The sequence below is a fragment of the Phacochoerus africanus genome, chromosome 15 (assembly GCF_016906955.1).
Source record: "Phacochoerus africanus isolate WHEZ1 chromosome 15, ROS_Pafr_v1, whole genome shotgun sequence".
In the NCBI taxonomy this organism is placed as follows: Eukaryota; Metazoa; Chordata; class Mammalia; order Artiodactyla; family Suidae; genus Phacochoerus; species Phacochoerus africanus.
Window position 1 is genome coordinate 111,743,753 of NC_062558.1, and position 22,865 is coordinate 111,766,617.

Below are 22,865 nucleotides of genomic sequence, written 5' to 3' on the forward strand. Positions count from 1 at the left end.
ATCTGAGCAGAGAGCTCTGAGCCAGGTCCCAAAGCTGGTCTCTCAAGGCAGCTTATGATTATCTGGGCTTTACAGTTTCATATATATTCTGTGTACATATCATATATAATATCTATTTTACATATATTATCTTGTTTAATATACCTTTAAGAAGGGAGGGAAAATGTTATCCACATTTTTTTGTGTGTGTGTTTTTGCCTTTTCTTGGGCCGCTCCCGTGGCATATGGAGGTTCCCAGGCTAGGGGTCTAATTGGAGCTGTAGCCACCAGCCTACACCAGAGCCACAGCAACGAGGGATCTGAGCCACCTCTGCAACCTACACCACAGCTCAAGGCAACACCAGAACCGTAACCCACTGAGTGAGGTCAGGGATCAAACCCGCAACCTCATGGTTCCTAGTCAGGTTCATTAACCTCTGCGCCACGACGGGAACTCCTATACACATTTTAGAGACAAGGAAACTAAAAGTAAAACCAAGATGTCTGAGATAATCTTGAGTGCCCCCAAGACTCTTTAAGGTTCAATGGAAGTGGTTCCCAAACCTTGGATGGTGTCAGGCTCAGAGGGGCAAGCCCTGTGACGGGTGGTAGGGGGACTCACTCACGCTGTGCCATTGAAGAGCCCAAAGGGGAGCTGCTCTTCCTTGTCTGGAGAGTAGACATCGTAGCAGCTCAGAATGTCCTCGCGGAAGTCCTCATGCACCACGCAGGAGTCATTGCGGACCCTCAGCTGACGCAACCTTGGAACTCCCAGTAGCAGGTTCTCATAGTAGATGAAGGAGTGGGAGCCACGCCCCAGGCTCTGGTTGTTGTACCATTTGGTCCAATACAAACTGTCCAGAAGTGGGCCCTGGGCAAACTAGATCACAAGCTGGGTTGGGTCTGACCCAGCCTCATCTTGACCCCTAGCCTGAGAATGACCTTTTCCCACACTCTCTGACTCTGGTCTGCTTCTGTTGGACTCTTCAGCCGACCCATGAACCTTGGCCAGATCTTGACCTGATGTGGTCTTACTCTTCTTGTTTGTTTGTTTTTTGGTCACACCCATGTCCTGTGGAAGTTCTTGGGCCAGGGATCAAACTCATGCCACAGTAGTGACCCAACCCACACCAGTGACAATCCTGGATCCTTAATCTGCTGTGCCACAGGAGAACTCTGGCCTTACCTTTTTTTGTTTTTTGTTTGTTTGTTTGTCTTTTTCTATGGCTGCACCTGCGGCATATGGAGGTTCTCAGGCTAGGGGTTGAATCGGAGCTGTAGCCACCGGCCTATATCATAGCCACAGCAACGCGGGATCCAAGCTGCACCTGCGACCTACACCACAGCTCACGGCAACGCCAGATCCTTAACCCACTGAGCGAGGCTAGAGAGGGAACCCGCCACCTCATGGTTCCTAGTCGGATTCATTAACCACTGAGCCATGACGGGAATTCCAAGACCTTACTCTTTATTTAAAATACATTTTGAAGATCTGGCTTACTCAATATTAGTTTAATTACTGACTTATCTCTCTGATTATCATCCTAATCTCTAACCTCTCACCACCTGAACTCTATGTGACCTATTAATTCTTGCCCGGCCCTTTGACCCAGCCCAATTCTGGAAGGACCTGGCCTCTGGATATGGCCTTATCCATTTCTGAACCCTGGCCTGTAGCCTCAGGCTGTAGGCCAACGAGAAGTAGAGGGGAGAAGTAGGGGTGATCTCATACTCACATCCCAGAAGTCCGCCATGCTGCCGATGGTCTGGAAGGAGACTCCAGTGTCCGACGGGGTATGTAAGAAGAGCTCAGACATGACTTTGGTGTAGTAATAGGCACTGGAGCTTGTCATTCCATAGGTCACTAGAAACCAACCCAAGAGGCTGTGTCCTAAATACTGTTCCCGTCTCCATTATCCAGAGGAGACAGGGAAGCCATTGCTCTGGGACCAGAGATACTACCTAGTGGGGACCTATCCCCTAGAGTTGGCATAGGAGGCTGACAGTGCCACTGAGAAAACCAGGGAATGGAGTAGTGAAGAGTTGTGGTTACAGGGGCTCCTCCTCTCCTTCTAACTCCTCTCAGAAAGACTGAACTCCGCTCAGCTCAGTAATTGCCTCTTGGCATTGTCATTCTGAATAGTCACTTTTCTCTTTTTGAACCAGCTTAATTCCTGCTTCCCAGAACAAAGAAATTTCTACCTTCTGCATGAGGTAGGGCTTCCTTTTATTTGCCCTATATCTATGCCCTTGGGAAAGTGCCTCCAAATTCTAGAGTACACCAGGGCCTTGGCCAAAACCTTGGAATGGAGATGTGGTCTCCGGTACCTTAGTCAGTGCCTCTTGCAACCATGGAAGTAGGAGGTAGGCTTGGCATCTCTGGCCCTGGTGCATCCTGAGAGAGGGACTCAGAGTATCCTCAGATCAAAAATAAGGTGGCCTTTGCCCTGAAGAACTAGATCTCCCCCCAACCACCCTAACACACATCCAGTCTAAAGTGGGGCTGTCAAGGGCAGCTTTAAGTTTTTCTGATTAAAAGACATAATTTGAAGAGTATAAGCCATTAATTAACTATATAGATTTCCCCTCAATTTGGATTTGTCTGATGTTTTCTTCTGTTTAAATTCAGGGTATGCATTTTGGTGAGGAATACCAAAGAAGTAAGATTGTGTCCTTTTCAGTATATCTTATTGGGAGGCACAAATTGTCTCATTGTATCATTACTGGTGATGTCAATTTTTTTTTTTTTTTGTCTAATGGGGGCGATACCCTCGGCATATGGAGATTCCCAGGCGAGGGGTCTAATCGGAGCTGTTGCCGCCAGCCAACGCCACAGCCACAGCAACGAGGGATCCGAGCTGCGTCTGCAACCTACACCACAGCTCATGGCAACGCCGGATCCTTAACCCACTGAGTGAGGCCAGGGATCGAACCTTCAACCTCATGGTTCCTAGTTGGATTCGTTTCCACTGCGCCACGACGGGAACTCCAGGTGATGTCAATTTTGATCTCTTGTTAAGGCAGTGTCTTCCAGCTTTCTTCAATATATAATTATTTTTTTTTCTCTTTGTAATCAATACATCTTTTGTGAGAAAATACTTTGAAACTATGCAGATACCCTGTTAATCATTAGTCTTTCATCTACTACTTTTAATGTCCACTGATGACTTTTGCCTGATCATTACTGTTAGGTTGTCAAGCTGTGATTTTTCTCATTCCACCATTCCTTCTGCATTTATTAGTTGGCATTCTCTTCAAGAAGAGTTTCTCTTCTTCCTCATTCATTTCTTCATTTATGCATATCGATATGAACGGATGGATCCTTGTCTTTTCTTTAAAATCTCTATAATTCTATCAAGTTTTTAATAATGTCTACATGTTATGAGTTGTTATTCAATTTTTTAACCAGGTCATGAAAGAAAAAGGAGTTCTCCTAAAATACTAAAAAATTGTTCTAGGTTGAGACTAAAGAAACGTGCAAACTACATACAATGTGTGCATCTAGTTAGGAGATTATCCTGAACCATAATTTTTTTTTCTTTTGCTATACAGGCTATTAGTGGAATAATTAGTAAAACTGTAATAAGGTCTGTTCATTAGAGGATAGTACTGGGTCATTGATTTCCTGACATTGATCATTTCCTTGATTTTAGAAAATACACATTAAAGTATTTAGGAGTAACAGGGCGTTATGTCTGCAATTTACTCTTTGTTGTTTTTGCTTTTTGGGGGGCCACACCTATGGCATATGGAGGTTCCCAGGCTAGGGGTCTAATCAGAGCTGCAGTTGCTGCCTACACCACAATCACAGCAACACCAGATCTGAGCCGCGTCTTTGACCTACACCACAGCTCACACAACACTGGATCCTTAACCCACTCAGTGAGGCCAGGGATTGAACCTGCAACCTCATGGTTTCCACTGCGCCACAATGGGAACTCCTGTCTGCAATTTACTTTTAAACAGTTTTTTGTGTGTGCATGTGTAGAGAAAGAGGAAGGCATAGAGAATGACAAAGGAAAAGTAAATGTGGTAAAATACTTATATTTGGGAAATCTGGCTGAAATGTATGTAAGAACTCTGTATTATCTTTGTAACTTTTCTGTATATCTGTAATTATGACAAAAATTTAAGGTAGGATTTGTCAGCCTCTTGTGTGCAATTCCCTTGAAGAATTTTCATTTTCAAATCTTTCACCACTCCGTCTGGAAAGGGAATGCCTTGTGGTAGACTGAAGTTTCATCTCCATCCTTAGGGGAAAGAGAGGATAATGAGTGGTCCCAGATTAGGCACGAGAAGAGATGGGATTGAGATGGCAGAACAGAAGGACTGGAGCTCAACTTCTCTCCTAAAAACAACAAAATTTACAGCCAAGTGCTGAGCAATCTTCAACCAAATGGACCGGAAACTTTCAAAAAGATATCCTACCCCAGAAGACAAAGAGGAGGCCACATCAGGAGGTAGGAGGGGCCATTATGTGATATAAGCAACCCCATACCTTCCGGGTGGGAAGCCCCACAGACTGGAAAGTAACTGTTTCATAGAGACTCACCTACAGGAGGGAGGTGAGTCAAACTCCCACGTGTGGGGATCTGGCATTGGGAGAAAGAGCCCCCAGAGCATCTGGCATTGAAGGCCAGTGGGGCTTGTGCACAGGAGCTCCACAGGACTGGGGGAAACGGAGACCCCATTCTTAAAAGGCGCATACAGAATTTCACATGTACTGGGTCCCAGGGCAAAGCAAAGTCTCCAATGGAATCTGGGTCAAACCTGACTGCAGTTCTTGGAGGACCTCCTGGGAGAACAGGGGTGAATGTGGCTTGTTGTGGGGGAAGGACTTTGGAAGCAAAGCTCTAGAGAATATTCAGCAGAGTGCCTTCCTCTGGAGGTGGCCATTTGGGGAAAATCTGGCTCCACCCATCAGTGCTGAGAAGCCCCAGGGCAAACAGTCCAGGTGGGATCACAGCCCCTCCCATCAGTAAACTGACTGCCCAAGGACCCCCCAGGCACACAGCCGCCTCTAATCCCATCCGGAGACAAAGCTCCACCTTCCGGTGGGAAGGCATCAGTCCCTCCCATCGGGAAGCCTTCGGCAAGCCACTACCAACTTCAGCCACAAGAGGGGCAGACACCAGAAGTAAAAGAGGCTGCAACTCTATTATCTGTAAAAAGGTCACACACCAAAAACCAGAGTAGGCACAAGAAACATGGTATTTTTCCAGGGGGAATCAGCAGAAAGAAAGCATTATTACTCCGCATTTCCCCATTCCACTCTATAAATTCCAAGAAATGACTTTACTTCTCTCTAAATCAAATTTGTGACTACCCATCCTTAGCATCTAGAGCACTCAGACTCAACTCTTCCACATCTGGGAAATGGGCTGGAAATCAAACTTCTGTCTGCTGAAATCTCACCACAGTTAAAACTGATGGTCAGTGAGCTGATTAAGTTGTTGTAATACCATCTGGATGGCCACTAGGTGGTATTCATGGCTGTATCTTTTTCTCCTCTCCAATCCTCAACTCTGAATCACCAATCATAATTAGAATTGCTCTGAACTGGTTGTCACCCCTTCATGGAGGCATAACATCTCTATTATCCAAGACAGTAAAGACTACGTACTTTGAGAAAAATAGTTTCACCTCATCAAATGCCTACCGATACTCCAAACACCTATATATGCCCAATGCTAAGTGTTTAACTTGCCCATTTCATTAAATCCTACAATAATCCTGTGTATTAGGTGCTATTGTTTTCCCTATTTCCAGTCTCCAGGCTGAAGTAACTTGCCCAAGGTAAACAACTAATGGAGCCAGGGTTCCAATGCAAATCTGGTTGCCTCCTTAGTAAATTCTGTTCTGCTTTAAAGGCAGAAATGTATCCAAGGGGAAGAAGTTATAGGAGGGAAAACCTAAGCTCCATAAAAGGCAGAACTTCTTTGCATTATGGAATGGACCACTTCACAAACATCCATTTCACCCCTGAGAATGTCTGCAAAGGACCACTTGCGGAGGGTCACGTGTCGGGGGGAGGGTCCTGCCATGGACAGCGCTTGGCCTTTCTGGTTCCTTCCTTTAAGATCCAGTGAAGGAGTGGGATTGTTGCATGTGTTTCAAAAGGTGACACTAGGCCAAAGAAAGGAAGGGAGCAAGGAGGAGTCGGAATTTGCATCAGGTGTATCACAAATGTCAGTATGTCAGTACTTTTTTTTTATTTTTTAGGGCCGCACCTGCGGCATATGGAAGTTCCCAGGCTAGGGGTCAAATCAGAACTGCAGCTGCTGGCCTATACCACAGCCACAGCAACACCAGATCCAAACCGCATCTGCAACCTACACCACAGCTCACAGCAATGCCAGATCCTTAACCCACTGAGCAAAGCCAGGAATCGAACTCATGTCCTCATAGATACTAGTGGGGTTCATTACCCCGGAGCCACAACAGGAACTCCCAGTATGCTAGTACTTTACTACCGTTTTGTAATTGTGAGGGCCTCATTCCAGGAAATTTTCAGACCCTGGACAATGAATGACTGCATGTGAATGTTATGAAAAAGATTCAGAGCCCAGGTGGCCATCCGACAGAGAGAATCTAATTTTTTTTTTTTAACCTCTTGGACATAAACTAAGTTCCTCCATACACTGTATCATGCCTTTTAACCTTGGCTTCAGATCAAATCCACAGTTGTTGAATTATAACAATAATCACCATTACTGGCACTTATTAGTCACTGGAATTTGCATACATTGACTCTCCTAATCCTGAAGAAACCTCATAAAGTAGGAACTATCTGTATTTTATGTGGATAACTGAGATCCAGAATGTTATGAAATAATTTGTCCAAAGATCAGATACTAAGCAAGTAGAACTTGGTTTCAAACTCAGGTCTGATACACTGAATTTATGCATAAATTTAGCCACTGTTCTACATTATAGTATTACCTCACTCTACTACTCAAAAAATCCTTCTGATTAGGGATCCTGACTCTCCTTCAAAAGTAAACAAACAGTTAAGATGGTGCAAGTTCATAAGGTGTCCTTATAAGAAAACTATTTGAAGAGTTCAATAGCTGAGTCAGGAGGTAAACTATGAAAGCACTTCATAAACTCAAAAGATCAACATCTTACAAAGAGCTTTAAATTTCTTCATTCTGGTGTAAACAGATAAAGGTATATACATCTGTATCAAGAATTGGAGTTCCCATTGTGGCGCGGTGGTTAACGAATCCGACTAGGAACCATGAGGTTGCGGGTTCGGTCCCTGGCCTTGCTCAGTGGATTAAGGATCCAGTGTTGCCATGAGCTGTGGTGTAGGTCACAGATGCGGCTCGGATCCTGCATTGCTGTGGCTCTGGCGTAGGCTGGTGGCTACAGCTCTGATTGGACCCCTAGCCTGGGAACCTCCATATGCCACGAGTGCAGCCCTAAAAAAACCCAAAAATAATAATAATATTTTTAAAAATTAAAAATAAATAAGTAAAAAATCATTCTACCTATTTGTTTTCAAGTCACAGGTTGAAATTCCCAGGTGCTGGGTGCTATACTTGGCTTTGGGAGATCTTTGGAATCTAAGATCCTCTCTTGGTTCATTCCATGATTTTATTCGAGGTATCCCACCTGTCCCAATTATTTCACAGATGCTGATGCTGAATCTAACCCTGGCTCATGAATTTGGACAGGGAGCTCAAGCCTAAACTAATCCATAAATACCCCTCCCTTGGTACCATCATCTGTTCAGAGATAAACATACAATCCATTTCAGACCAAGGACTCATGAAGAGAGATTTCTGGAATCTTTTGGGACCTACTCTCTCTTATCAGATATTAGAAAGAAAGCCTCAGATGATCCAGACTTAGGATGAAATTGATTGTGCAGCTGGCAGAACTGAATAACAGAAACAGGAGGGCCTCTGATAATGTCATTAAGTCACTGGATTCATCAACCCTGAACCCTGCCCTCCTTTGGACTTTCATTACCTAGACAAAAACTCCCATTCAAGTTTAAGCCTGTTTTGGAGTTCCCATCTTGGCTCAGCCAGTTAAGAACCAGACTAGTATCCATAAGGTCATGGGTTCGATCCCTGGCCTTGCTCAGTGGGTTAAGGATCCAGCATTGCTGTGAGCTGTGGTGTAGGTCGCAGACATGGCTCGCATCCCACGTTGCTATGGCTCTGGTGTAGGCTGGCAGCTACAGCTCCGATTAGACCCCTAGCCTGGGAATCTCCATATGCCGCAGGAGCGGCCCTAGAAAAGGCAAAAAGACAAAAACAACAACAACGACAACAAAAACAGTTTTGTTCTGTTTTATTTTGGCTGCACCTGTAGCATGTGGAAGTTCCTGGGCCAGGGATTGAACCGACACCGCAGCAGTGACAATGCCAGATCCTTAACCTGCTGAGCCATGAGAGAACTTCAACCTGACATTTTCAAAAACACTGCATGAGTGCAAAGAAGACATACAGATGGCTGAGAAACACATGAAAAGATGTTCAACATCACTCATTATTAGAGAAATGCAAATCAAAACCACTCTGAGGGGAGTTCCTGTAGTGGCGCAGTGGTTAACGAATCCGACTAGGAACCATGAGGTTGCGGGTTCGATCCCTGCCCTTGCTCAGTGGGTTAACGATCCAGCGTTGCCGTGAGCTGTGGTATAAATTGCAGACGCGGCTTGGATCCTGTGTTGCTGTGGCCCTGGCATAGGCTGGTGGCTGCAGCTCCGATTCGACCCCTAGCCTGGGAACCTCCATATGCTGCGGGAGTGGCCCAAGAAATGCCAAAAAGACAAAAAAAAAAAAAACCACTCTGAGGTACCACCTTACACCAGCCAGAATGGCCATCATCCAAAAGCCTACAAACAATAAGTGCTGGAGAGGGTGTGGAGAAAAAAGAACCCCAGTACACTGTTGGTGGGATTGTCAATTGGTGCAACCACTGTGGAAAGCACTATGGAGATTCCTCAGAAAACTACATAGAACTATGATTTGATCCAGCAATCCCACTCCTGGGCATCTATCCAGAGAAAACCACGACTCGCAAAGACACATGTACTCCGATGTTCATTGCAGCACTAGTTACAATAGCCAAGACATGGAAACAACCTAAATGTCCATCGACAGAGGATTGGATCCAGAAGATGTGGTACATATACACAATGGAATATTACTCAGCCATTAAAAAGAACGAAATACCGGCATTCTTAGCAGCATGGATGGACCTAGAAACTATCATGCTAAGTGAAGTCAGCCATACAATGAGACACCAACATCCAATGCTTTCACTGACATGTGGAATCTGAAAAAAGGACAGACGGAACTTCTTTGCAGAACAGACACTGACTCACAGACACTGAAAAACTTATGGTCTCCAGAGGAGACAGTTTGGGGGATGGGGGGATGTGCTTGGGCTGTGGGATGGAAATCCTGTGAAATCAAATTGTCATGATCATTATACAACTACAGATGTGATAAATTCATTTGAGTAACAAAAAAAATTTTTTTTAAAAGACCACATGAGGCAAATGGAGCTATGAAAGCTTTGGCTACTGTCTAAGCATCTCTGGAGGGTAGTGGATGATTTTAGCATATTTGTATCAGAGTCTACATTATTTAAAATATTTTATTACCCTATATTAAAGGGGACTTGCTGACAAAGCCAACTGATGATGATATTCTAGCAACATGTCTAAAATTAATTTCTCAGAGCTTTCTGAACTTTATTTCTGGGTAAAGTCAGGTTTCTAAAATATCATAACATTCATATACACACACATGCACATATGTAGAGAGACATACATACTATGTGTATGTAAATATTTATCCCTACTCCTAAAAATTTCCCTTATGGAATAAGGATATAATATAGATTTAAAGGGAGGTAGGTATAAAAAATCAAAAGAAAAGCAGCTCCTATTTTTAACATCGCTTTTATCCATTATGATATTCCATGTCCCTTACATAAAATCCAACAAAGCCACTTCTCCCCAGAGTTAGCAGCTGGTGTGACCTTATTAACTGGTGGGACCTTTCTTACAATGAGAATTAGACAATCTGTGTTTTCTTCTTTGCTTCGGCTGCCAAGAACTTCAGCTTTGTTCTCCTTTGCAGTACATTTGTTTATCTTAAGTTTTCTGGTACAAATTATCTTCCTCCTCTCTCTCTCCTCACTTCTTTTTATTGCAGTTCTAAAGGACTATATTTTATTGTTTCTGTGCTTTTTAATGTAAGCTGGCTCAGATTCCTTTTGGACATAGGTGGGACATAAATATATTGTTATTAAAGAAGCATGACTATAATAATTATTATTACTCATCATCATTGTAAGCTTGGATAATAACTCAATTTCATCCATTCCAGTGTTTACAGTAGGGACAATATTCTTGTCCTCTTTTTTGAACTGCTGGAAGAGCTTCCCAGCTCAGAGCAATAATAATAAGTCAGCAGTTGTTTCCTGAGTCCCCTTCCGCAGGTGACTGCCATATAGGTCATCATTATATGCTACCGAGCTCCTTCCCTGCCCCTAATTACTAGCTAATGGCACATAGCTATCCTTTTCTTTCTTTCTTTTTTCTTTTTTTCTTTTTTTTTTTTTTGTCTCTTTGTCTTTTTGCCATTTCTTGGGCCGCTCCCGCAGCATATGGAGGTTCCCAGGCTAGGGGTCAAATCTGAGCTGTAGCTGCTGGCCTACACCACAGCCACAGCAATGCCAGATCCAAGCCACGCCTGCAACCTACACCATAGCTCATGGCAACGCTGGACCCTTAACCCACTGAGCAAGGCCAGGGATGGAACCCGCAATCGCATGTTTCCTAGTCAGATTCCTTTCTGCTGCACCATGACAGGAACTCTCACTTTTCCTTTTCTTCATAGGATGTCCACTATGAGAAATTCTTTTATTGCTGTTCTTCTTGGGCAATTCCTCCTTCCACTCTCTGCTTGCTATCCCACCTGCACATTCTGATTAATACTCTTGGCTCATCCAAAGTTGGATTCCAAATGCCTCATGTTTCTTAAGATGGGCAGTAGGCAGAAGAAAGTTGTGACCTGGAAATGAGGGAAGGGTTAAATTCTCAGAGCGTTCACTGGAGGATTTCATATCAGTGTACATAAAAAGAACATACCAGAGAGAACGAGATCACTCATATCTGCCTTGGTAACTAAGTCTATGAGCATTACCAAGCCTTTCAGGGCTTAGGTTGAGAAGATTAAATTTCTAGAGAACCTATGACTAGACATGGCCAATTTCTTAGGAAATCCATTTCAGGACCAAAGCGTTATGAGTTGCTTTTGAAGGAATTCAATCAGGCTGAAGGTGATCATTTGGAGAAGTGGAACAGGAATCCAAGCGCTGACTAGTAATCCCCCTAAAATTTCTGGTAGCTCTGAGACCTTACGACAGGGGCAGAAAGACCTATAAATATCTGCCCGTGCTGAATCAATGTAACAGATTATCTCAGGGGATGATATACTGAAATAAGATACCTAGATGATTAGAGATGGGACTAGGGAACGGGCCACAAGGATATACTTGTGATCAGCTGCTAGAACTTCTCTATTCTATTCAGTTTCTTAGTGCAGATGCAAGGGAGATCAAAAGCAGTTGATTCTTATAGATCTAATACAACCTAAGCTGACGCATTGTAAACTATTACATAGTTTCAGAATGTTTTGGCTAGTTTATTAAGACAGCAGTCAAACCAGGAGGTCAAAGGAAGATGGATGGTCTTCTTCGGAGCCATCCTGGAAAGAAAAACACTGCCCCAAAATAGCATAGTTTTTATGTTATCCATAAACCTCAAGACATAGAATGAACTTCAGCAATGTCATGAGAGATATATAAGGCATATACAGCTTTGGTCTCTACAAAGAAGGGCACACTGTTTCAAGAGAAGATGCCAACTGGGATATAACATAAGAGACCTGCCTTTAGGATGGAGTTTTTTTCTGGCTAGTGAGTCAGAAGTGGTTCTACACCTAGAAAGTTATAAGGAAGGCCGTGTTTGCTCTTATCTGTTTCCTTGAATGATTTTGCCTCAGATTTCCCAGAGACTGATCATCCTAAAAAAAAAAAAAAAAAGAGGCCATGGAGAATAGTACAGAGTTGAGGTTTAAAGACGTTTGTTGTCTATATCTAGTTACACCGAAGAGACATTTAATACTAAAACCGAGGACGTGTTAAGAGAAGAGCGCTTAATGTTAAAGGGTGCCATGGCTAGAATCCTTGAAACTGTGGACCCAGGAAAGCTGGGAAACCAGGCAAGACTAGAGCTAGCCATTTCATACACCGTCCTAACAAAAGATCAGAGAAAGTTGACTAAAGCGGTAGAGCCGATAAGAAGGGATTTCACTCACAGAAGCCCCGGACTTCACCTGTAATTTTGCAGTCCAAGCTGCATGCATCAAGGATTCCGTGAAGATTATAGGATAATCAATACCATGACCAAATCATATGTTCATCCAATGCCAAGAATTGATTCTCTCTGGAGTAACAGGGTCTGTTAAGGGTAGCCTCATCATTGATTGGCTCATGAGACGTTGCAAAATAAAGGCAATCCAGGAAAAATATATGAAGACAGCTTCAGACACTGCAGATAAATGCATCACCTCCTTTATTATAGGGCATGTTCACTCAATACACAACTGGAGGCCCTCAAATGGTTCTATAAGAAGGAAGACATATTTAAGTCATTAATATAGAGGTTGATTTTTAAATAATTGAAATAGAGACCATGTCATTATCACTTCGAAGGCCATGAACTCCTTGAAACACATTATCAAACTTTCGCTGGGGTTCAAGAACCAAAATGAAAAATGTTTCCCTGGAGGTCCTAGCAGAGAGAAGCTTTCAAAGAAATCTCAAGAAGCTGTGTCAGAGACGGGAGGACGGGGGAAAGCGATGGCCAATGGACCAGGGGAGAAAGTCAAAGGGAAAGAAGAATCAGGAGTTCCGTCATGGCACAGTGGAGACAAATCTGACTAGGAACCATGAGGTTGTGGGTTCGAACCCAGGCCTTGCTCAGTGGGTTAACGATCCGGTGTTGTCGTGAGCTGTGGTGTAGGTCACAGATGAGGCTTGGATCCCGTGTTGCTGGCTCTGGTGTAGGCCAGTGGCTACAGCTCCAATTAGACCCCTAGCCTGGGAACCTCCATGCGCCGCAGGAGCGGCCCTAAAAAAAAAACAACAAAAAAAGAAAGAAAGATAGAAAGAAAGCAGAGTCAAACACTGTGGACAGATATGGATGAGAAGAAAGCAAAGTCTACTGGAGCCTGGGGAGAGAGATTAGAGAAAAGAAAAGAGGTGTTGGGAGAGGAAGTCCAGGATACAGAGGTACCCAGCAAGAAGCAGTGTTCCTGGTCCCTCCCTGCCTTCACTGCCAGCTGGCACCGCTGGCAGATATTTTGAAGTGTGGGTTATTTTCTACAGAGGGCATCAAGAGATCCTCCTACACTGGCTTTATTGCCACCAGCCATCAACGCCTTAGGAAAGTCTCCTACACTTATTACCTTTGGCAGACATGCCATCTCACAAACAGCCTTCTAGTGGAAACCAACTAAAGCCTCTTATCTAAAATGTATGTATATTTATATGTGCTTAGAAAACGGTTGACATGATATATACCAAACTATTAACAGTGGTTAATAACAGTGGCCTTTAACATTCTCTAAATTATTGGATTTTTTTAAAAACCAAGACTGTATTAGCTAACATTTCAATAAAGATATACCCAGGATTTGGGGGTGGGGGCAGGGAGGAGGTTGGGGTGGAATTTTTTGATAAGGAACAGAGACATGCTATTTTACATTTTCCTCTCATATTTACCCTTCCAGACTGTGAATACAGGAAAGCTCTTGCAAATCCATAACCAGAGCCCTTAGTTGGTTCTTTCTTCCTCCAACCCCTGCTTCCTCCAGGCTGACAGCCAATGATGTTAAAACAAACAAGCAAGCAAATGGCAGTGACTTTAGGCCTCCCTGGCAATGATTTTGGCCTCCTCAGATATGAATGTTTCCCAGGTCTCTCTGACCATTTTGCCCCCCATATCTTGCCAGGGCCCAGAAGCACTCCTTCCCCATCCAATTCATCACATCATATATCACTACTGGTTTACATGTCCGCCTCCTTTGCTTCTTGCAGGCAGAGGATGAGTCTCTGTATTTCAAACCCTTTGATAGTTTGACTATGGCCTGACACTTAGTAGGACCTCATAAATGTTTAAATGAATGACTGTGTCAATACCCAGCTCTTGTCCTTAGTTTGAACCCTTTACTAAAAAGCTCTCCTTATCTCATCTGTCCTTTTCCTCCATGCTGTGAAATAATCTGGTTTGACTAGCTCAGATGCATTCTCGAAGGAAGTGGTTCTCAAACATTGTGTTCTCAGGACCCCAGTAACTCTTAAAAATTATTGAGGACTCCAGAAAGTTTTTGTTTATTTGGGTTATAGCTATCAATCACTACCTTATAGAAATTAAAACTGAGGAAAGGATGGAGTTCCCAATATGGCTCAGTGGTTAACGAATCTGACTAGGAACCATGAGGTTGCGGGTTCGATCCCTGGCCTTGCTCAGAGGGTTGAGGATCCGGCGTTGCCGTGAGCTGTGGTGTAGGTTGCAGATGCAGCTCGGATCCCGTGTTGCTGTGGCTCTGGCGTAGGCCAGTGGCTAAAGCTCTGATTCGACCCCTAGCCTGGGAACCTCCATATGCCATGAGAGCAGCCCAAGAAATGGCAAAAAAAGACACACACACAAAAAAAATTGAGGAAAGGAGTCCCCATCGTGGCACAGCAGAAACGATTCAGACTAGGAACCATGAGGTTGAAGTTTCAATCCCATCCCTGGCCTCACTCAGTGGGTTAAGGATCTAGCATTGCTGTGAGCTGTGGTATAGGCCACAGACGTGGCTTGATCTGGTGTTGCTGTGGCTGTGGGGTAGGCTGGCTGGCAGCTGTAGCTCTGATTTGACCCCTAGCCTGGAAACTCCATACACTGCAGGTGCAGCCCTAAAAAGCAAAAAACAAAAGCAATAAAAAATCACTGAGGAAACATTAAAATATTTATCAATTTATTCATTTAAAAGCAATGACTGGGGAGCTCCCATCGTGGCTTAGTGGAAACAAACTCGACTAGTATCTGTGAGGATATGGGTTCAATCCCTGACCCCGCTCAGTGGGTTAAGGATCCAGTGTTGCTGTGAGCTGTGGTGTAGGTCGCAAATGCAGCTGGGATCTGGTGTTGCTGTGGCTGTGGTGTAGGCTGGCAGCTGTACCTCTGATTCGACCCCTAGCCTGGGATCTTCCATATGCCGCAGGCGTGGCCCTAGAAGAAAAGAAAAATAAATTGAAAAAATAAAATAAAAGCAATGATTGGGAGTTCCCTGGTGGCTCAGTAGGTTAAGGACCTGGCATTGTCACTGCTGTGGCACAGGTTCAATCCCTGGCCCGGAAACTTCCGCATGCCATGGACATGGCCAAACCAAAAAAAGAAAAAAGAAAAACAATGATAAGCTCAATACATATAAACATAAAACATATTTTTATGAAAAACATTCATGTTTTCTAAAACAAAGCAAAACAATTTAGTGGGAAACGTGGCACTGTTTTACATTTTTGCACGTCTCTTTAACGTCTGGCTTCAGAGAAGACGTGGATCCTCATATGTGTTTCAGCATTCAATCTGTTGCAATACACTGTTTTACTTGAAGTATATGAAGAAAATATGACCTGGCACGAACATGTAATTGGTTAAGGGAGGACCACATGAAGCCCTAAAAGGGTCTCCGAATATGTTCAGGGGGTCCTTAGAGCACACCTTTGAGAACCACTGCCCTAAGCCTTATTTCTGTAACTAGGACTCCACGTAGACCTGAGAATCTGCCTGAACTTAAAACCCTGGACTTCCTGCTGCCACCACCCCATGGTGTAAAGAGATCCTTATAAACATTGAATCTCTTATCTGTGTACCACATTTCATAGCTTTCAAAAAGCTTTTCCCCTGCAATGTCTCCCTACAAGCCTGTCAGACATGATCTGATAATTCCACCTTACCCAGGAGCAGTTTCCTATGAAGTTCAGAGTATATGTGATTTGCTCAGGGTCATTCAGCTGGCGAGAGGCAGAGGCAGCACCCAGACCCATGCCTTAGGTATGGGAGCTACGTGTTCCTTCTCTGGCCACTCGCATATGTGATGCCCCAGATTTTATCAGCTAGTACTGCCTGCACTTCTGTGCTGGATGGAAACACAGCTGCTCCTTTCCCTGATCCTAAAATCTAGCACTCAAATGTCCCACCGTATTGCTAGAGACCAATGGCGGCCCCCCATGGGGGAAAACTAGATGACAAGCTGTCAGCATTGGACCACAGGATAATGTCCCGGCCCATGAGTGTTGTAAAAGTGATCCAGGCCTGGAAATTCTGGGACACTGGGGAATTTTGCTACAGCAAATACAGGCCGAAGCCTGCTGATGGTGCCTAAACCCCTATTATTTAAGCTGAACTGGCTCATATCACCTCACCCTAGAAAGTCTTTGACATTCTCTGTGTCTGGATGGGCTCCTGTGTCTGGGTAGCTGAGGGTGCTAGAAGAGGCATGAAATCATTATTCCATGGCCATTGTTACGCCCTGGCAAGTGTTTTTAGAGGGCTAGTCTTTCTGATCCTTGCTAAGCATTATCCTGGTGATTTCAAACAGATCTCAGGCTTCCCGTGGGTTCAACTTTACATTTCGATATTTCCTAATTTATGGAAATGATGTGGAATGGCAACTGATACTTCCTGGAAGCCCACTATACGATAGACACTGTACTAAGTACATTATTTTTTTCCACCAGTCTCACAAAGGCAGATGTTGTCCTCATGTGAAATACAGGGAAATCAAGGCCTCCAGAGGTTTACATATCATGGCCTATAGTTGTCAAAGGCACTTTTCTTCCTTCCTTTCTTTCTTTTTTCCTCCCTTGCTCCCTCCCTCCCTTCCTTTCTTTCTTGCTTGCTTGCTTTTCCCATTTTTTGGCTGCCCCATGGCATATGGAGCTCCCAGGCCAGGGATCAGGTCCAAGCCATAGTCCTGACCTAAGCTGCACCTGTGGCAACTCAGAATCCCCAACCCATTGTGCTGGGCTGGGGAATCAAACCCGTATCCCAGTGCTCGCAAGACACCACTGATCCTGTTGCACCACAGCAGGAGCCCCCAAAGGCACATTGCTAATAACTGGTTGCACCATCATTTGAAGCAAGTCATCTTGCTCCAGGTCCCCTGCTCTCTCCATCATCATGTGCCTTCACTAATGTTATGATTCTATGTCACTAATTATCTTCAGGCATCATTACAACCACATAGGGGATGGGGCGCGCCCACACACATTTCCTGAACCTCCAATATCTTGCTGTTTGTTTGTTAATTCTGGGTGTGCTCAGTCAAGAAAGACATCCTCTATGAAAGTTTCCTCAAACAATTAAAAATAGAACTACTTCAGAGTTCCCATTGTGGAGCAGCGGAAATGAATCTGACTAGGAACCATGAGGTTGCGGGTTCAATCCCTGGCCTCACTCAGCAGGTCAAGGATCCGGCGTTGCCGTGGGCTGAGGTGTAGGTTGCAGACATGGCTCGGATCCGGTGTTGCTGTGGCTGTGGTGTAGACTGGTGGCTACAGCTCCGATTAGACCCCTAGTCTGGGAACCTCCATATGTCGTGGGTGTGGCCCTAAAAAGACAAAAAAAAAAAAAAAAAAAGAACTACTTCATGATCCAGTATTTCTACTTCTAGATATTTATTCAGGAAATGAAATCACTGTCTCAAAAAGATAACGTTTATTGCAGTATTATTTACAATAGCCACGGCATAGAAATAACCGAAATGTCCACCGATGGACGAATGAATGGATAAAGAAACGGTGTGATGTGGTATGTGTGTGTGTAGGAGGGGGAGAAATACTGTATGTTCTTATTTGTAGAATCTTAAACAAACAAACAAACAAACACCCCCCAAAATTCCTGAACTCATGATACAGAGAACAAAGTGGTGGTTAGCAGAGGCAAGGGGTGGGAGAAATTAGTGAAGGTGGTCGAAAGGTAAAATTTCCGTGTATAAGATAAATATGTCCTGGGAATGGAAGGCACAGCATGGTAACTATAGTTAATAATATTGTGTTCCACATTTGACAGTTGCTAAGAGAGTAGTTTTTGAAAGTTCTCATTATAGGGAAAAAAATTATAACTGTGTGGTGATGGATGTTGACTGAACTTATATGGAGATCATTTCACAATACATACATATATCAGATTATCATTTGTATACCTAAAACTAATACAATGTTATATGTCAATTATATCTCAATTTTAAAAAGATGTATTCCCAGAGGTCCCGTCGTGGCTCAGTGGAAATGAATCTGGCTAGTATCCATGCAGACACAGGTTCAATCTCTGGCCTTGTTCAGTGGGTTAAGAATCCAGCATTGCCATGAGCTGTGGTGGAGGTCGCAGACAAAGCTCGAATCTGACATTGCTGTGGCTGTGGAGTACGCCTCCCCCCCTAGCCTGGGGACCTCCATATGTTGACGGTGTGACACTCCCCCCAAAAAAAGAGATGTATTCTTCCTGATCTCTGAGCTTACTTCAGCCTCTCCAGCCAACAAGAGAGTCTACCAATCTACAGACAGAACTTCAAATCCCCTAAAAGAAAGCAGAGTGAACAGAAGCAGGCATTTCTTTACAACCAGTAATGGATAAAGAACATCCAGTTGGCACTAATTGATGTGTAGGCACAAGTCATCAAAGGCCAAGGGCCTCTGCCCTCCTCCTCCCCTGCTCCATGGTGACTGGACCCAGCCTTGCCTTGGCTCAGAGCCGCTCCTATGGGGGCTGGGGGGCAGTCCCAGGTGCATCTTTGAGATAACAATACTGTCTCCTAAAACAAACAGCCATTGTTTCCACACAAAGACCTTTAATGTTTCCTCCATCAACAAAAGGCTACAGCCATCCTGCCAAGAAAACAAAAGGCTGGAAGCCCTTTCATAAATATCGTGATGGTGGGAGGGAAGGGGTAGAGGCAGGAAAATCATTCTCCAGCACTTTCTCTGCCCAGGGATAAGACTGACCCCACCCATCATGAATGCTTCTGAATAACTGATTGTTCCTGAACTATTCATAATGGCAATAATAACAGCCATTCCCAATTTGTGGAATGGAAATAATAATATCTATCCCTTACAGGATTGCTGTCGGGATCAAATGAGATAATGGGTGTGAAAGCTCTTTGTGAGGTTTAAAGGTTTACACAACTGATATGGTTACTATGAAAAGATTGATGGTTCACCTACAATGCTTGCGTTAAAAAGACAGATCCATTTTAGTCAGATGAGACTCCAAAGAGTCCTGATATCTAGACCCACTCGGTTCCTAGAACAGAGCACCAGGAAGAAGAATAAAAATTATAAATGATACTATCCAACGTTGATGAAGTTGTGAAAAAACTGGTGGGATCTTATAGTATGGAAGCAGAGCAGAACCCTGTGGGGCTCCTGGGCACACAGGCCTTTCTATGTCCCCCCATTCGTTGATATTAGAGAATAAGCTTCAGCCTCCTTGACTTTCCCTGAGTTCCAAAAGGCAAATTCAAACAGTTGCTAATCAGGGAAGGGAGGGAATGCAGAGAGAAGGGAGGTGAAATCCAGAGAAAATAGTGCAGCTTTGGGGCAGAGTCCAGATTCCTCTTCAAGGAATATACACAGATATTTTGAATTCTTCTGTAGAAATGAAAACCCCAAGAAATGAAAACAGGAGAGGAGGACCACCAGAACAAGTCCTGGGGCCACTAAACACTAACTTGGGGAGAAGAATGAAATCTAGCATCTACCCTGATCCATATCTGCAGCCCTATTTTCTACTTCCAAACTGTAAAGCCACTTATTCTCTCCCAAAGGAGGGCACAGTCTTTAAGGCATTATCCTGCTGTGGCCTCCTTTGCTTGGCAAAGCAATAAAGCTATTTTTTTTTTCTCCTTCCCCCAAAATTCAATCTCTGTGTTTCTATTCAGCATCTGTGGACAGAGGCTGTTTCAGTAACAGTAGCAGAAATATCATAAATTTGTTGATTGCTTTTTTTTTTTTTTTTGCTTTTTAGGGCCACACCCACGGCATATGGAGATTCCCAGGCTAGGGGTTGAATTGGAGCTGCATCTGCTGGCCTACGCCATACCCACAGCAATGCCAGATCCAAGTTGTTTGTGTCTGCGACTGCAACCTACAACCACAGCTTGCTGCAACACTGGATCCTTGACCCACTGTGTGAGGCCAGGGATGGAACTGCAACCTCGTGATTCCTAAGTCAGATTCGTTTCTGCTGAGCCACTACGGGAACTCCTGTTGATTGTTTACAGAGACAAAATAACAACACACAGCAAGTACTGAGAAGATATTCCTGACTTTGGCATGGTACTCTCTCTCCCTGGGAAGTCCAAGAAGATAATTCAACAAAGTTGAAAAAAAAAAAAAGCAGCAATTTAGACATGTTTACCTACTATAGGCAAATATTGAAACAACAAGAGAAGTGCTTTGGTTAACTGTGGTATGATGATAGCCATTAAAATGAAAATATAGGAGTTCCCGTCATGGCTCAGCAGTAATGAACCCAACTAATATCCATGAGGACTCGGGTTCAATCCCTGGCCTTTCTCAGTGGGTTAAGGATCTGGCGTTGCTATGGCTGTAGATCGGCAGCTACAGCTCAGATTCAACCTCTAGCCTGGGAACTTCCATATGTCACGAGTGTAGCTCTAAAAAGCAAAAGAAAGAGAGAGAGAGAGAGAGAGAGGAAGGAAGGAAGGAAAGAAGGAAGGAAGGAAGGAAAGAAGGAAGGAAGGAAGGAAGGAAAGAAGGAAGGAAGGAAGGAAGGAAGGAAGGAAGGAAGGAAGGAAGGAAGGAAGGAAGGAAGGAAGAAAAAGAAAGAAAGAGAGGAAAGAAAATATAAAACCTACTTACAAACACGAGGAACTATGCTGTAACTCTAAGTGAAACTGTACAAGATGATACAACTAGGCAAAATATGTAAATATATGAATAAGGATTGGTAATGTGAAGATATCTTTGGTGTTGTAGTGGTTAATTATATTTCAAAGTCTTCCTTAATGTTTTTATATCACCGTTTAAATAGAGCAATAAAAAGAAAGACCAAAAAAACCAGCTGGTAGAATTCTTGCAAGAATCTGCTACTTTTAGGGTAGGGTAGGATCTTGATGAGTGTCAGAAGTGGATGCTGCTCAAATGATACTGTCCATAAATGTGAAGTCAACTGAAAAAAAGTAAAGGTTTTTGTGGGGGACAGCTCTCATGTGGTGCAGCAGGTTAAAGATCTGACGTTGTCACTGCAGCAGCTTGGGTCGCTGCTGTGGCTTGGATTTGTTCCCTTCTGTGTGCCACGGGCATGGCCAAAAAATAAATAAGTAAATAAAATTTAAAAATGGAAATGCATTTTTAAAACAGACTTCAAGAACAGTTTTAAGTTCAAAGCAAAATTGAGTGGAAGGTACAGATATTTCCCACACACCCCTCACCTCTACACACACACAGCCAGAGTGGTACATATAACAATTAATGAAACTTTGTTAACATCCAAAGTCCATACTTTACATCAGGGCTCACTCTTGGTGTTGTACATTCTGTGGGTTTGGACAAATGACGTGTATCTACCATAATGGTATAATATGTGGTGGTTTTACTGCCCTAAAACTCTCTGTGCTCTACCTATTCATTTCTTCTTCCCCCTAGACCCTGACAATCACAGGTCCTTTCCTATCTCCATAGTTTTGCCTTTTCCAGAATGTCATATAGTTAGACTCATAAAGCATGTAGACTTTTCAAGCTTGCTTCTTTCTGAAAAGGTACATTTTACAACCAGTCTAAAAGACCAAGCATTATGAAATTCTACTAGGTACCATAAAAGTAATTATTATCAATGATTGTGTTAGATTCTTGAGACACATTATCTCCATAAAATAATTGTTATTATTCTTACTCTACCAACAAGGAAGTGCCTAAAGTCACAAAACCAGTAAGGGGAAGAGCTGGTATGTGAATCCAATTTGCCTAACTCTAAGTTCCTATCATTTCATTATGCCACAGTATTTAAATTAATACCAAATATGGACCCAGAGGCATCTGAACCCAATGGCAGGAACTGACAGAGAAAAGCAAACTGGTACAGTGCCTATACAACCATATGTCTTGGCAGCTCTTAGAAGACAGTATTCTGGAGTTCCCATTGTGGCTCAGCGGCTTAGGAACCCAACTCCTATCCAGGAAGATGTGGGTTTGATCCCTGGCCTCACTCAGGGGGTTAAGGATCTGGTGTTGCTGTGAGCTGTGGCTGCACAGCTACTAGCTGCAGCTCCAATTTGACCTGTAGCCTGGGAACTTCCATATGCCGTGGGTGCAGCCTTAAAAAACAAACAAATACAAAACAAAAGAAGACAGTTTTCTGATAGGACAATACAACAGCCACCCTTGCTTTATGCCAGATTATAGGGTCAGGACTTGCTTCCCCATCCTTAGGCAGGAGAGCTTAGTCAGCCTACTAACTAGAAAAATTAGGTGGGTCTAGTTTAGCATTTCTTAACATTTTTTTGTATTGCACCCTAACCCAGGAGTCTCATGAGATATGTCTTCCTAATCACCCTCTACCCCAAATAAATTTTAATACCACGTATATTCCCTACATTTACTTATGTACTATGGCCCTTTGGAGAGCCAACAGTTATTGAAATATCTAAGCGGCTTTTTTTTTTTTTTTTGCCCTGTAAGGAACTATTTCCACCCCTTTGGGAGCTATATCATCCCCAGTGATAATATACTGTCTAGCTAGAGATGTCCAGAACTCAGGAAGGCTGACAGGAAGTTGT

General features: G+C 43.5%; 1 protein-coding gene across 1 annotated transcript in view; it reads right to left on the minus strand.

The window, feature by feature from the left end:
* The window catches only part of PKD2L1 (polycystin 2 like 1, transient receptor potential cation channel), a 35,302-nt gene that overhangs the window by 6,357 nt on the left and 6,080 nt on the right, over positions 1 to 22,865 (minus strand). Inside the window, exons 3-4 of the mRNA XM_047762678.1 lie at positions 1,716 to 1,843; positions 606 to 859 (exon numbers count right to left, since the gene is read on the minus strand). Coding sequence (XP_047618634.1) covers positions 606 to 859; positions 1,716 to 1,843 — 382 coding nt within the window. The remainder of the gene's footprint in view (positions 1 to 605; positions 860 to 1,715; positions 1,844 to 22,865) is intronic.